Source organism: Capsella rubella, unplaced genomic scaffold (assembly GCF_000375325.1).
Source record: "Capsella rubella cultivar Monte Gargano unplaced genomic scaffold, Caprub1_0 scaffold_8, whole genome shotgun sequence".
Taxonomy (NCBI): domain Eukaryota; kingdom Viridiplantae; phylum Streptophyta; class Magnoliopsida; order Brassicales; family Brassicaceae; genus Capsella; species Capsella rubella.
Genome location: NW_006238916.1, coordinates 6,275,795 through 6,290,280, shown reverse-complemented (window position 1 = coordinate 6,290,280; position 14,486 = coordinate 6,275,795). Strand labels below are relative to the sequence as shown.

Below are 14,486 nucleotides of genomic sequence, written 5' to 3'. Positions count from 1 at the left end.
AGGATAGATAGATGCAAGTAAGTGGTGATCTAGACGGAGAGAACTCACTTTTCCGGTGGGGAACATTGGACCAGCTTCGTCCACACGCATGCATCCTTTGACAACGAAACACCCTCCATTTTTGTCTTTTCTCTTCATTATTACTTTGTCCCTTTTAGTTTTTACTTTGTCTCTTCTTATCCCATCTTTTCTTTCAAAATTAAATGATAAAACATTGAGATACTTATGCCATATACTCCCTCCGTTCTAGATTAGACGATCTTTTGGTCTAATTTGTTTTCCAAAAATTGATGTTTTCTCATAATTCTATGTATAATTAATAAGATTTTATTTGGTTTTAACAATTTATATTACATATACTGTTTTTTCATTGGTTGAATCGTGTTAATGTATATATTAAAAGCTGTTTTTATTTGAAAGTAAGCAAAAATTATTGATTTTTTAATCTGTGTGTATATTCTCAAAAGATCTATATTGTAGAACGGATAGAGTAATAGTTTTTTTATCAAGTATATAGTAACCCCTCTGTTTCACAAAGAGTGTCACTTTGACACATTTTACACAGATTAAGAAAATGTTCAATTATACATATATGCCCCTATTTAATATATGTTTAATAATTTAATTAAATTTAAATTAAGGGTAAAATTTAGAAATTCAATATTAAAAATGCATTAAAATTGAAAAATGACATTTTTTGTGAAACAAAATTAAAACTCTAGAATGCACTTTTTATGAAAAAGAGAGAGTAGTAAATAATTTTTTATTGGAAATTAGACAAAAACAGTTTTGACTACAAGTTTTGATTTTACAAGTCATTTCGTCTTCGTTCCGTGTTGTTTCCATGTCGTATCATTATGCATGCATGAGTATTTGTGTTTTTAGGCGTCTTGTGATGTTCGAGGAATAAGATAATGTTTGATCAATCAATAATCCACAGATATTCTATAAACAGTTTAAGCATAGATTAATTAATAATGGTTTAGGATCCCAGATATTTTTCCTATAGGCATGCATGGTGGAGCTGAAGGGAGTGATTACCCAATCCAAATATAATTGTTGAAGTGGAAGTTTTAACATGTTTTTATTTCATGATTAGTATGTTTGTATTTTCTAAAAATACTGATATGGTAAGTAATGAACTTATAAAAATGGATATATAGAAAATGCCAATTTGTAATGATTATAAACATATTATGTCTCTAGAAAATATCATTTTCTAATGAGAGACAAGTAAACATATTAGAACTTCTACTCCAAAACGATGTAGATCACTAAAATTAAATTAAAATTAAAATATCATTATATATCACAATCTCTCTTTTGGTGGAAATTACTTTAAATTCGCTACATCAAAATAACTATAAGTTCACCTCAATTTTTTCTTCTTTCAATTGGAAGTCTTTTTATGTGAGTATATATATAACAACACTTATATCTCATGAATTGGCTTTAACTTTTTATGTGAAATTGAAATTAAACTATATATAAAAATTATGTAAAAATATTAATATGTTTTGCTTGAGAAACTCTTTGAGATTTGTTATGGATGGAGTTGCTAAGTAGTGACGCAATATAAATTGGTATGGCCAAGTTACTTAGACCACCTCCAAAGGGAGGTTCAAGGTGAGTCTCTAAACTATAATTTCATTAAAATTAAATCAAAATTCATTAATTTTTTAGAAAACGCTCCTTAACTAACAGACTTAAGGAATGGGTGCTAAACATACGTGGTATGAAATTATTGGCCGTTGCAAAAAAAACTTTTTTCCTCTCTCTTTCTCTCTCCTCTCTCGGCACTCTCTCTTTCTATGTTTCTTTTCTTTCTTTATTTTTTTTTCTTTTATTTGATTACAATTTATTAATAAAATATTTTTATGCACTTTTTATACAGGTTCAGGGTTGGAGATGCCCTTAGAAGCCAACGAGCATTATATTCCCTTGTTGTGGCGTAGTGGTATATACCGTTGTAAGCCAGATTATCAAAGGCCCTACCACGCGTGCTACGGAGCGACCAACATAAAAGTGCTAAGATCTTATTTACTCTTTCTCTTATGCCAAACATAAAAATGGGTAATGGGAAAATGTAATTCTTAAAATATATAGTGATAAATAGTACTAAAATAAAATTTTGATGAATTTGCTAAATAACCATATGAAGAGACTTATTTTGTTGTAAAAAACATGTGATTCGTGAAAAAATCATAATAGTTCTTAAAAAATCATACACACTAAAAAAAATCCAATTTATTTACGATTTTGTCATCAATCCTTTTTGATTTATATATGATCATCTACTAGCTCTAATAATGCGTATATATAATCTAAATTTCATATCCGCTGTCGTCTTTTATAACTTTTGAATTTAAATCATACTATTTTTGGTTCAGAAAAAAAATAATTTAAATCACACAAACAGTGCAAATATATACACCTAATTTAATAATTAAAAACATGTGGGTCACAATTTCTTACCAGTTACCACCATTACACAAACATATCTGTTAAAATTTACCAATTTAGAAAAAGGAAATAACTTTCGGTGACTTTGTCTCTCTCAGGTTAATGGGATCACTATATAACCATCATCATAAATATATCTCTACGTATGTGTGTGCTCCTATGAAAAATTCCGCAGGTTAAATTATTAGTTTAAATCTCAAAAACCAGTTGTAAATATTAATTATGTATTCTATATGATTACAAAAAAATATATGTCGAGTAGAATTCGATAGAGAACTAACTTCAAAATGTAAAAATGGATACAAATTATGGAGTACTTCGAGAGATTAGCTAGTAATATCGTAACGAGCAAGCTGAAAAAGGTGCGTACGTAGTGGAGAATGTAAAGTGTGATCCACACGTGAAACTGAGGAGAAAGGGAACATACAAGATTTACTCAATGCAATCTTGAAAATATTGGAAGAAATGTCCCAATAAGATAGAAGACAAAACGAAAGAAGACGAAGCAAAAAAAAGAAAAGAGAAAGCATGATGAGACTCGTGCGTTCTTCCATTTTAACAAACAGAACCACTCATTTGTTGCACCATTGAATCAACCTCAACGTTTTTGCTTTTGCCATAATTTAAAGCTTATCTTATTTCTGTCTTCTCCGCACGTTCAATTTTCAACGCCATTACTTTGTATATATTCGAACCAAGTAGTCACAGCATATAACAATACTAGTAGTCACCCGGACAGTCGTGGTACAGTGGTAAGGAAGAATTTAGAAAAGGTTGAAAAATAACTAACTTAGGTTCGATCTACTTTGAAAACAAAAATCATGGTTGTAAAAGTCTGTCAACTTGACCAAACTCCAGTTGGTTTACCTAGTAGTCAGATAGCCTATCTGACTATCCCTTATCATTAGTCAGAAACCATTTCAAACTCGGGATATACAGTGTGGTGGTACTTCGAGGAGAAATCCACTCTGAAATACTTTGATAGGATTTATTAAAAAAAAAAAAAAAAACAATACTACTATTCATATATATATTACGACCAGAAAAAAAGTTGGATGTCTAACGTTAAGGACAAATATAGTAGACAACTATGATATAGAGTTGTTAAAAATTAGAATAGTGTGTTCATGTTATGCTAATATAGTATAAAGTACTCAAAATATTATACGATTATTTCATTATGTGTACACTAGTTAGAGTCTTGGAGGATATCATTTACGTACTCAAATATCTTAATTATTCCTAATTAATATGTGGGACATTTGTAATAAACAAGCAAATCAACGAAAGTGATATGTAAATTACTGAAGTGATTATTTGAGAGATGTCTTGCGGAAATGTTACTTTTCGTGTAAATTACGAGTAATAAGAATTTCAAAAGTTACTTGATGAAAAAATTTAACAAAAGGAGACAGTGAAGTTGACTCATCAACAATCAAAATGCTTTAAAAATCGGCAAAATTGTTATAAAAAAAGGGACCCCATAAATTTCTTTGTTCCCCATCTTGTTTGCACACTTTCATCACAATGTTTCTTACTTCTTCATAACATTTTCTCCTCTCGTGTTTCCCACCACCTTTTACCAATCTCATCCTCTCGTTTCATATTCTTGTTAATAAGGCTTCTTCTAAATAACACCAATACAAACAATGTTTTTCAACTTTATACTACATATATATATAGTTAGTAATTCGATCTCTTTGCAAATTTGTTTTTACGTTGGAAATGGTATTGTATACTCTATATAGAACTTTTTTGATTTACACCAATGTTTCAATGACTTAGCTGAGATTAATATATATATATATATATATATACCGGTGTGAAATTGTAGTTCTTTAGGTTTTGTTATCCAAATTCAATAATGGGTCTCGTTTTAGGAGGACTTGTTATATGCATGTTACATTGTGCTCTGGTAGAGTGGGCTTCAGAAATTGTTAAAGATGACCCAAGTCAGTTGTGGCAGCCCAAGTGACCGTCAACTAGAGTACGTGAGTTTTTGTGGGGAGCTCACAGAACCAACTCAAGCAGGCCTAAAACTGAAGAATGGATCTTTTGTTTTGTGGCTTTGCAACTGTTTCTGTTGAGAGGAGATCTTATGATGTTCCTTCTTATTGCTTCGTGTTCTGAAAGGGATTGAACCAGCTGGAGTTTGTCTTAAAGGAAACACTACGTTATCGTCAGTCTAGAATGGAATCAACTCATGCATATTTGACGTAGAAAATTGTGATGGAAAAGGCAAGTTTGTTCTACACATTTAAGTTAATTCTAGACATTTTGTGACACTTGTGTCAACTTAGAGATACTAGGACTTGACTCAACAAGTTCATCAAAATGAAAAGAAACGAAATCAAACCAGATCCTAGAGAAAACATATCATAATATCAAGGATTAAAAAACTTGTTCAGCATGAGTCTTGGGGTTCAAGTACTTAGAAGGGTTATGAACCAATTGCATTTGCATTGTGAAAAGCATATATAGGAAAGATTACAAGACTGAGTTGTATGTGGCATGTGGCATGCATCATGCATGTGGAAAGTGCATCATGCATGCCGCTATATACTTCGGCTCTCGCAATGCCCTAACCTCCGTTGTATGTGGCATGCCGCTCTTAACTCGAGGTGATCCTATGCTGTTTTGCGGCCGTGAACGGTGAACCACATCTTCTTTTGACAGCCGCTGTGCTATGCCTAGAAACTCGGCAAGTTTGATGATTGAGCATGCATGTCACCACAATATTTCTTCCGTTGTTTGGTCCTCATCACATACATTAAACTATTGTCAACGACAAGTCGTTTATTTTGAAATTTTATCAAATCCTAAACCAAATCAGTTGTCTTAAAGCTTCTCCACTTGCACCTTTCCTTTTTATCTAAATTTCGGTGTATTACAATATATATGGTGATGATAATGTGATGATGCGGATGATAACGACGAGGATGATGTTGTTAGTTATAATAAACGGCTCTTTTTCATGAACGACATTGCAATGTTTGATACGTTAAAATAATTCAACATAAATTGCAAAAGATAGTCACATATAGAATTTTGTGGCCAAGTTGAAATTTTCAAAAAATTAACTACTCACCAAAGGATGAAAATTTGCCTGTTTAGTCTCTGATTGGCCACAAAGGGTACTATCAATATTTTCGTTTGCCAGTTTTGTGGCTAATTTATTTCAGTTTCCATGACCTTATGTGGCTAAATTGTAGAAATATCTTCGTATTGCTCTTAGGCTCTTGTTGAACACAACCAAATTGTATAAAAATTCAAGCATGAAACACATTCAAACTTTATATATATAGCAAATAAAATAATAATCTAAGGGGTCATCCTTTAACTTTCCTTCCACTTCTGTGACAAAGAAATCTACCAAAACAAGATTGTGTCAATAGAATATAACCATTTTTAAAAATATATATTTGCATCCTACTCATCATCCCATCACATTATTCTTTTCGTTTTTGGTCAGATTTGCCTACAAATGTAAAGGGGTCCAAATTGAAATACATATATTAGTATAGTCCTAGTCTTGGGAGCCAATCGTTGTTTCCACGACTACTTTTTCCCCAAACTTCATCTTTTTTTCTCTCTTTATATTACATCTCCAAGTGTTGCTCATTGGTTCCATCTTCCTTCACAAGCAACAATGATACGATATTGTCACGAAACAGAAGAAGAACAAGACATTTCTCTTGAAGATTATCAAGTATCTTCATCTCAACCACTTCATCGATGTATTGCCACTCTTGCATGTCATACATCATCCTACATTTCATCTCTAACCCTTACAGGGAAGAGACTTTACACAGGCTCTAACGACGGAGTTGTCAGATTGTGGAATGCTAACACGTTAGAAACGTTGGCGGAAGCATCAAGCAGCGGCGGTGATGTAATAACAGGGGAAAGAGGAGGTGGAGGAGCAGTGAAATCTTTGGTAATCTTGGCTGATAAACTCTTCACAGCACACCAAGATCAAAAGATACGTGTGTGGAAGATAAACGACGTCGTTGAAGAAGACGTGGGTGGTAAAAAGTACATGCATCTAGCGACTATGCCAACGATGAGTGACCGTTTAGCAAAGTGTTTGATGCCAAAGAACCAAGTCGAAATAAGGAGGCACAAGAAAGCTTCATGGGTTCACCATGTAGACGCGGTTTCGGGTTTAGCCTTATCAAGAGATGGAACGCTACTCTTTTCTGTCTCATGGGACAGAACGCTCAAAATCTGGCGAACCACCGATTTTAAATGCCTAGAGTCTTTCACAAACGCTCACGATGATGCAATCAATGCGGTTGCATTATCCGAAAATGGAGATATATACACAGGATCTTCTGACCAGAGAATCAAAGTGTGGAGAAAGAACACCAATGAAGAGAAGGAGAAGAAGAAGAAAAAGCATTCTTTGGTTTCAATATTGTCAGAACATAATTCGGGTATTAATGCATTGGCCCTGAGCGGTGATAACGGATCTCTTTTGCATTCGGGTGGATCCGACGGATCGATAATGGTGTGGGAAACAGACGAAGGTGGAAACATTGTCGTTGCTGGAATGCTAAGAGGTCACACAGAGTCTGTTCTATGCCTCACGGTTGTTTCGAACATACTTTGTAGTGGCTCTGCAGATAAGACGGTGAGGCTATGGAAATGTTCCGCGACGGATTATTCATGCCTGGCTATGTTAGAGGGACATAGCGGACCTGTTAAATGTTTGACCGGGGCAATTCGTGATTCGGGTAAACCATCTGAGGCTTCTTATCAAATTTACAGTGGAGGACTTGACTCTCAAGTTAAGGTTTGGCAGATTTTGGTGCCAACATCATAAAAAAGAGTTACTATATCATTAAGCTTGGAACGTTTCTTTCCCTATATTGATGAGTTGACGAGTTTTATTGTGTGAGTTTATCTTTTGGGAGAATAGATGAACGAGTGTGCAATGTTGTACTATGTTAGTTTGGATAAGAAAGAAGATGACTTGTATCAACATTCTAATATATGATTTGACAGTGAGTCTCCTCTGTTCTAATTAGTCCATGTTTTGACAAATACAATTTGGTCTCAACAGAATCTATAAAAAACCAAGTAGGTAAAATCTTTGTCAAAAGAAGTATAATTATATTGGAGCAAATAGCATATAAAAATATATGCAAAGGAGGACAAGTAGCTCGTCTAATCTTTGTATTATCTCTATCAAAAAAAGTATTTTAAAGAATAATAATTAAGTGAAAAAAGCATCTCTTTATAGGATTTTTGCTTTAGACAAAAGTAGGGTTTACAAATATAGTATTTCCTTATTCGTTCCTTGTGGATCATTTAACCTCATACCATGCTAAAAAGTAGAAAACCTCAAGCTTTTTGTTACTCCAAAATGACCAAAAACATATATGACCGTAGACAACAAAAGCATCACAAAGATCTTAAAAAGACATAAGTACACCTGATGTGTGACAGTAGATACGGGTAACTAAATTAGATTTTTAGTATCGGATACCAAAAATCTAAATACGTGACCATGTCCACTACAAAAGTTTTGTGAAACACACGATAGAGTCTAGACACAAATGGAGTAAATAATTGAGGGGACAACACTTAGAAGCAGGAAAGGGATATAAAAGAAGAAGCACATGGCTTAGCTACAATTGTATGATGTCACACCTCTTTTGGTTACAACTTATGACATTCTGTTTTTCTTTTAAATATTCTCTAAATTTTTGACCTAATTTTAATAAACTAAGACATGATGGATAAGTTAGGTATCCAAGTCATTTTCAACATTACTATTTCTCTGAATTACCACTAAGAATGAAACACATGATCACCAATGTTAAACAAGCAGAGCACTCATACAAGAAAAGATGAGAGACGTGAATAGTTTGCTGGTGCACTATCATTTTTTTTCAACGCAGAACAAAATACATGACTGCATGCTAACTACAATGCTAACCAAAGAATGAAGATGTAACCAAAAACAAAACAAAAAAATTGATACAATGCTGATTCTATGCTCTGCTGGACAATCAAACTTGGTGTTTATGTCCTATGTTAAATAGGTTAGGCTTTAGATGTCTGGTCACCTATTGTTGCAAGGCAATAAACTTGAGCACCCATTTCATCACTTAAGATTCTCAACAAATAATGGCATTACCGTATATGAAAAGATAGAAGCAGAATCAATACTAGTTCTAGAAAAAGGGATAGTTCATTCAGAGGTGAGGTAGACAGATATTAAGCTGGCAGCTGAGAAAATGGACTCCAATAGAAGTGATATATATTTTGTTTTCAATCTTTTACAAATCTAGGTAAAAAGAAAGTGATTGAGTACAATTTACAAAGGTAATTTAGAGGGAGTACCTGCTTCACGAGGATACTTTTTTGGGGTGGAATGATCTTTACGACAAACAACCGTTGTTCGTTGTCCATATGGGCTATGTGAATCCACTGTATCAAATCATGAGACAACAAATTTGATTCCAAACAATCATATTTGCCAAGTTCAATTATGAGAAACTATAAACGAGATATATAAATCTACTAATCCATAATCTATCTGATCACACGTTTCTACCTTATGTCTACTAATTCAGCCCAAAATCACAGCTTTCTATTTACCCAGAATTTCTTAGGCTAATATTATTAATAGATGTTTTGTTTTAGCATATGAAACCAAACATATCCCATCTTATCAAGAGATGTGTCAGGAGTAACCAAGATAACAAGGGTTATCCTCTTCTGTAGAGTTATTTAAACGTTCACTTTCAATAAAGTTCATAATGCATATTTAGCCCCTGCTATGGTATAGCTTCTGATAAACTTGTAAACATATATACAGGCCCAAAGAAAACACACCTGGACTAATTTGTAATATTGAACCACCCAACATGCGAACTGCATTGTCTGCATTTTGAACTTCCTCCTGTTTTTGACAAAACCATGAAACATTAGGTTATAAAGAACAGATGCAAAAATCACAAGTGCTTCATAAACATAAATCAAAAAAATATGTAACAAATGAGAACCCTGACCTTAGGGTCATGTCCCTTAGCAGCTACGAACAATCCACCAATTCGAACCAGAGGAAGACAATATTCAGCTGAAAGATTCATTATAAACAACTTGGTATTACTTTGACCAATAATAAGCAACTTTTTCCTAGCACTACCATACTTGAACTCGTAACAAAGATTACCTAAAACTCTCATCTCCGCAACAGCTCTTGCTATAGCCACATCAAACTTCTCTCTATACATAACATCTCGCCCACAGCTCTGTTCTATAACAAAGGTAGGAAAATATAGTTTAGAATCACCTTACTGGATATCATGTCAGGGGCGCAGCAAAGGGGTTGATTTTTTTTGCAGTCCAGAATTAGGAGAAGTGTTTTTCTGAATCATAGTTTTCAACAGAGGCTATATATAAAAAGAGTAGCTCGAGAAAATAACATTCATTAACCATCATCAAATATACTCCAATTTTACTGTCAAATCCAAAGATTTAATGGAAACATAATAAAATTATATCAGGAAAGTCTCTCAGCTGTTTCTTGTATGTATAGGATTAAGTTAAGTTACTAGCTAAACAAAACAAAAAACAGAGTCACTTCAGAATGCCAGAACCTGCATCTAAATTGAGTTACCATATATACTAGGGAATCCAGGAGTAGCCAGCTAAACTAGTAAACCTACTATTACAGAAACAGGTCCCAGAATTTAAAGAGGATAAAACTATACCTCTGCTCTGCCCCTTACAATTTTCACATTTGTAAGCCCGGTAACATCCACGACGTGCTCCAAGAAAATACAACGCTTATTTATAGACTCCAGTAGAGTAACTCTCCAGTCTGAAATACAAGAACTTGACTTTTTAATAATCTGGAATACCACAACAAACATAATCTGACAAATTTGCATATAAACATATCTGAAAGCTAATGAGCACCTGGACAAGCAATAGCTAGAACTAACCCAGGAAGACCTGCCCCGCTTCCAACATCAATTAAGTTGATGTGATCAAACAAGTCATTAGAATGCAAATTGTATGACGTCTTTATAGGAGGCAGTATCGCAAGAGAATCTTCGATATGTCTCTCCATTACTTCTTCAGCTTCTTTAGTTGCTGTAAGATTCATTTTCTACACATTCACAAAGGCCAATTCAAACCCACTGAGCAACCACAAACACTAACAAATTCTACTCATAATTGAAACAGAGACCAAACCAGTGCTTTCACTTGGGTATCACCATTAACATAAGGACTTACAACGAACACTTGGTGGGCAATAAGCTTCCCCCAACACTAAACTGAGAATTGGGTTCAAAAGATTTCAATTTGATTTGAAAATTACGAGTCTTTTTCAAACAAGTAATGTTCAAGAATCATTCCAGAGATGCCCACCAAGTTAATTGAGCAAAATGGTCAAGAGAGAAAGAGAGACCTGGTTCCATTGGAGAAGGGTATCGACGTAGAGATGGATTTGGTCTTGTTGGGTAGAACTGAGGCTTTTGAAACATGAAGCTTTTGTGCTGACGGCGACATTAGCGATGGCGTTGGAGTGAAACCTCCTCCGAAGAAAAGTGTGCGATTTAGTGCATGGAAGGTGTTTGATTAAATGCCCCAGAGAGAGAATATGCGAGCCACTGTACATTTTTTTTTTGAGATTTCCACAAATTTGCGGGAACGATGGAGTTATATGTAATGTTTCAATTTATCTCATATTCAATTCATAAAATTTGATCAAATATAGAAAATATTAAATTATACAAATCATTAGCTTTCCAAGAATCTATTAAAGAAAATGTTACAATTCAGGATAGTATAGTCTCTACCTATTCATGTGTGCATTGGAGTTTGTTATTAGTTTCCCTAAGCTCTATCTGCAAAATCAATCATCAAAACTTTTAAACATATTCAACCAAAACAATGTTTCATTGGCCTTAAAGCATCAAAGGTTTAAAATCGCTCAATCATCCAACAAATCACTAAAGAATCACAACTTTTTTTTAACTCTGTGTCTTGTATTGCATTCTTCAAAGAGAAGCAACAAAAACACCCACAAAGTCGTAAGAGCTAGGGAGTGTAGTAAGCATATCATCAAACCACTCGGCCTCTCCCCAAATCTCATGATTTCTGCATCTTCCAAGGGAGATCACCGCACACGAAACCGTATGACTACTAAAGCCTCTAGAAGGGAAATACGTATCCCACAAAACCAACATCTTTCCACCATAATCCACCAACTTAACACAACAACTATCAAGGTTACACAACCCTTTCAACTTCCTCCAGAATCCTGCCTTTGAGTCGTACCATTTGATTCCACCTGGCCTATAACAATAGAGTATCTTATCTATAACGCAGCAAGAACCAACCGTCACGAGAGCCTTGTGGTTCACGTGAAGTGAATTTGGAATCCGTATTGGAACCAAAACATATCCACTTGAGTTCTCTGTCTTGTCAGTTTGATTTGGTATAGGGTAGAGAGTGAACCAACGTAAGATAGGGTCATGAGGGTACTCTAGATACACATAGAGACAAGTCTCCGTGCGGTTCAAGGAAGATCTAGTCTTGTAAAGCTCCGATGAAGCAACTAGGGTTCGACAGGTCTTGGAGACTAAGGAGAGAGTCGGGTAGTACAATATTGATACGCGTGCGAAACAATCCAATAGAAAATCATAGGGAAGTGTTGGATTTGGTGTTGATTCCAACGGCGGCGACTTCGACGATGACATTGTTCGCCGGATTATTCTATTTCTTCGCTGACTTGGGTGAATACAGATTTATAATAGAGTTCTGGAGCGCGTGCACTTTACTTTCTTGGATTGCGCGTGCGAAGCTTTAACGGAACATGACGGACTAGTTGAATTGTGGGCTTAGTATAAAATATTGATGGGCCTTCAAATTAGTAATTTAATTAGGTCTTAATTCTTTTTGCTGTGTCTGTCTAACTGCTAAATTCAGATCTCACTAAAGAAAGGTGGATATTTGATTAATGAAATTTTAATATTTCAGAGTTATGAATAAAAGTTATGAGCATTTTGCTTTGATGTTCCTTGAGTATTTTAATAACATTAGTTATAAATTAAAAAACTGCTAACATTTACAAAGAACAATACCAAATAGAAGAAAACTCTACAGTTTTCAGATTTGCTGTAAATGTTCATATATGATTTGGTATGTAAGGGGCTTTGTATCAAACACATACAAATGCTCACACACATAAAAGCTAGTAAAGAAGAATATGTAACTCCCATACTGGTTTTGGTACTTGTAAACAATTTAATGAGTATCATGTGAAAGAGAATTTCACATCTTGCACGCCTTGCTATCACCACATGTCTCTACCTGCAAACACAGATACATCGCGTTGATCGGTTTTCCCGAGTAAAAGATTGCGACAAATCGACAAGAACTAATGTTTTACTTTGTCATTACCTTATCTTTCTTTCTTGCTTCAAGAATAGCTTCTAAAGATGGCCTCCCTAATCAACAAAGATACCGAGTTTTGACGCATAAATAATCAAAATACGCTTAACAAAAAGCTTAAACATTTTGCAGGTCATTGTATATACCTGTGACCTGAAGTCGATATTTAGCCCATACATCATACACAGCATCGGCTAACTTCCCTATCTGCGAGCAATCACGCGTTATCAATTAACACAAAACTAGACACAACAGAGCGAGAAAGATTCTCTTAGACTTCAATCTTTCAAAAGAGAGAGGCTTACTGGTTCAAATTTGGTGATAGTGTAAACCCATCCAAGCCCAACCTCTTCATACAATCTCCTAAACGCCTGAAAACGTTAAACCAAATCACGAATACAGTCAGAAACATCAAGATAATATAAAATGGATAGCCTGAACTGAAACAATGATGCAATAAGCTTACCTCCACACCCGTTACAACTTTACCATCAGACTGAATAGCATGTATTTGCCCCATTGCCTGATAAAGATACCAACCAAATCCGAAAACTCAATACCAAAACAGAGAATGAAACAAACTGAAACAGGTTTAAAGATCAACACTTTACTGTTTTGTAATCAAGCCCTTGATTATCTTCTGGTGAATAATCCTTCGAACCTATGTCGACGAACTTTATAGTTCCATATTTTTCATTCCTTTCCAGAAGCATATTGACCTTAATAAATTTGCCAAATAATAAGAAGAATAATTCAGTTTTCTTCAAATGAACATTACATGTTAAACAAAAGGAACAGAGTTTATATTGATTATAAGACCTCACGCATACAGAGAGGACAATCACCATCGTAAAGCATTTTGATTTTCCAATTCTGAGGTTTTGGGGACTCATCTCTGTTCTTCAATGGTGTTGTAATAACAGGATCAGTACTTGCTCCTTGTATCGCCCTAACTTGATATTTAAACCCTACAATTTAAAAAATATATATTTCTCTGATAAATGCAAATTGTTCTGTATCTGAATAACCCTAAGGAAAGATCATGCTTGATATGAAATTTTTGACACAAACCTATGTTATCTATGTTAGGACAGTATTTGTAATGTTTTGTACCTGTTGGGATGGTTCGGGGATTGAAATTGGGATTGAAATGTTGGGTTAGTGAACGAAGAGAAGGGTTTCTTCGGTGCTTCCATATTGTTGATGCGGCAGCAGCAGCAGCAGCTCCTCTCGTTGCCATTATTTTTGTTTGGGTTCTCTCTCTGCAATGGAATTTGATTTTGCGTTTTGTTTGTGTTTTGTTTCTTTTGTGGTATTTTGAAATCGGAGGGGGTTAAGTTATATGGTGCGGAGGCGTGCACGTGGCGTTATAGTCTCCTTCAATATTTCGTATGCCTTGTTTTGGACAACCGTGGAGAATGGGAACGAGCGTGTCCGTGTATCGTTTGGTTAAGGTCGGTCGCTCATGAGGAACGATCGAACGAGGAATATATTACGAGCGATTGAATTAGCCTATTACAAAAGACAAATTTGGTTATTAGTTTGTGAATGTGATATGATGTTTTTTACAGTACTTTATCGCTATTCTTCTCCAAACTTTATTA

General features: G+C 34.6%; 4 protein-coding genes across 4 annotated transcripts; 1 reads left to right on the top strand and 3 right to left on the bottom strand.

Annotated features, from left to right (window-relative positions):
• The first annotated feature begins 5,948 nt into the window (after positions 1-5,948).
• Positions 5,949-7,473, top strand: LOC17875722 (protein JINGUBANG). Its single transcript, XM_006279731.2, has one exon. The coding sequence runs from the start codon at positions 6,113-6,115 to the stop codon at positions 7,286-7,288; it is 1,176 nt and encodes a 391-aa protein (XP_006279793.1). The 5' UTR covers positions 5,949-6,112; the 3' UTR covers positions 7,289-7,473.
• Positions 7,474-8,688: 1,215 nt separating this feature from the next.
• On the bottom strand, positions 8,689-11,110 carry LOC17876603 (ribosomal RNA small subunit methyltransferase G; the record flags this gene model as incomplete). The annotated part of the gene is made up of 7 exons (XM_006280868.2): positions 8,689-8,901; positions 9,310-9,376; positions 9,486-9,553; positions 9,650-9,728; positions 10,191-10,300; positions 10,399-10,591; positions 10,895-11,110. Coding segments are annotated over 7 exons (846 nt in total), but the record flags the coding sequence as incomplete, so codon positions are not given.
• Positions 11,111-11,486: 376 nt separating this feature from the next.
• Positions 11,487-12,188, bottom strand: LOC17876788 (F-box/kelch-repeat protein At5g49000). The gene has a single exon (XM_006280968.2). The coding sequence runs from the start codon at positions 12,186-12,188 to the stop codon at positions 11,487-11,489; it is 702 nt and encodes a 233-aa protein (XP_006281030.1).
• Positions 12,189-12,514: 326 nt separating this feature from the next.
• LOC17874652 (uncharacterized protein At5g50100, chloroplastic) lies at positions 12,515-14,252 on the bottom strand. Its single transcript, XM_023786850.1, has 8 exons — positions 13,996-14,252; positions 13,702-13,850; positions 13,494-13,601; positions 13,349-13,405; positions 13,188-13,253; positions 13,029-13,089; positions 12,892-12,938; positions 12,515-12,801 (listed from the first exon to the last, which is right to left on the bottom strand). The coding sequence occupies exons 1-8, from the start codon at positions 14,120-14,122 to the stop codon at positions 12,763-12,765; spliced, it is 654 nt and encodes a 217-aa protein (XP_023642618.1). The 5' UTR covers positions 14,123-14,252; the 3' UTR covers positions 12,515-12,762.
• Positions 14,253-14,486: the final 234 nt, after the last annotated feature.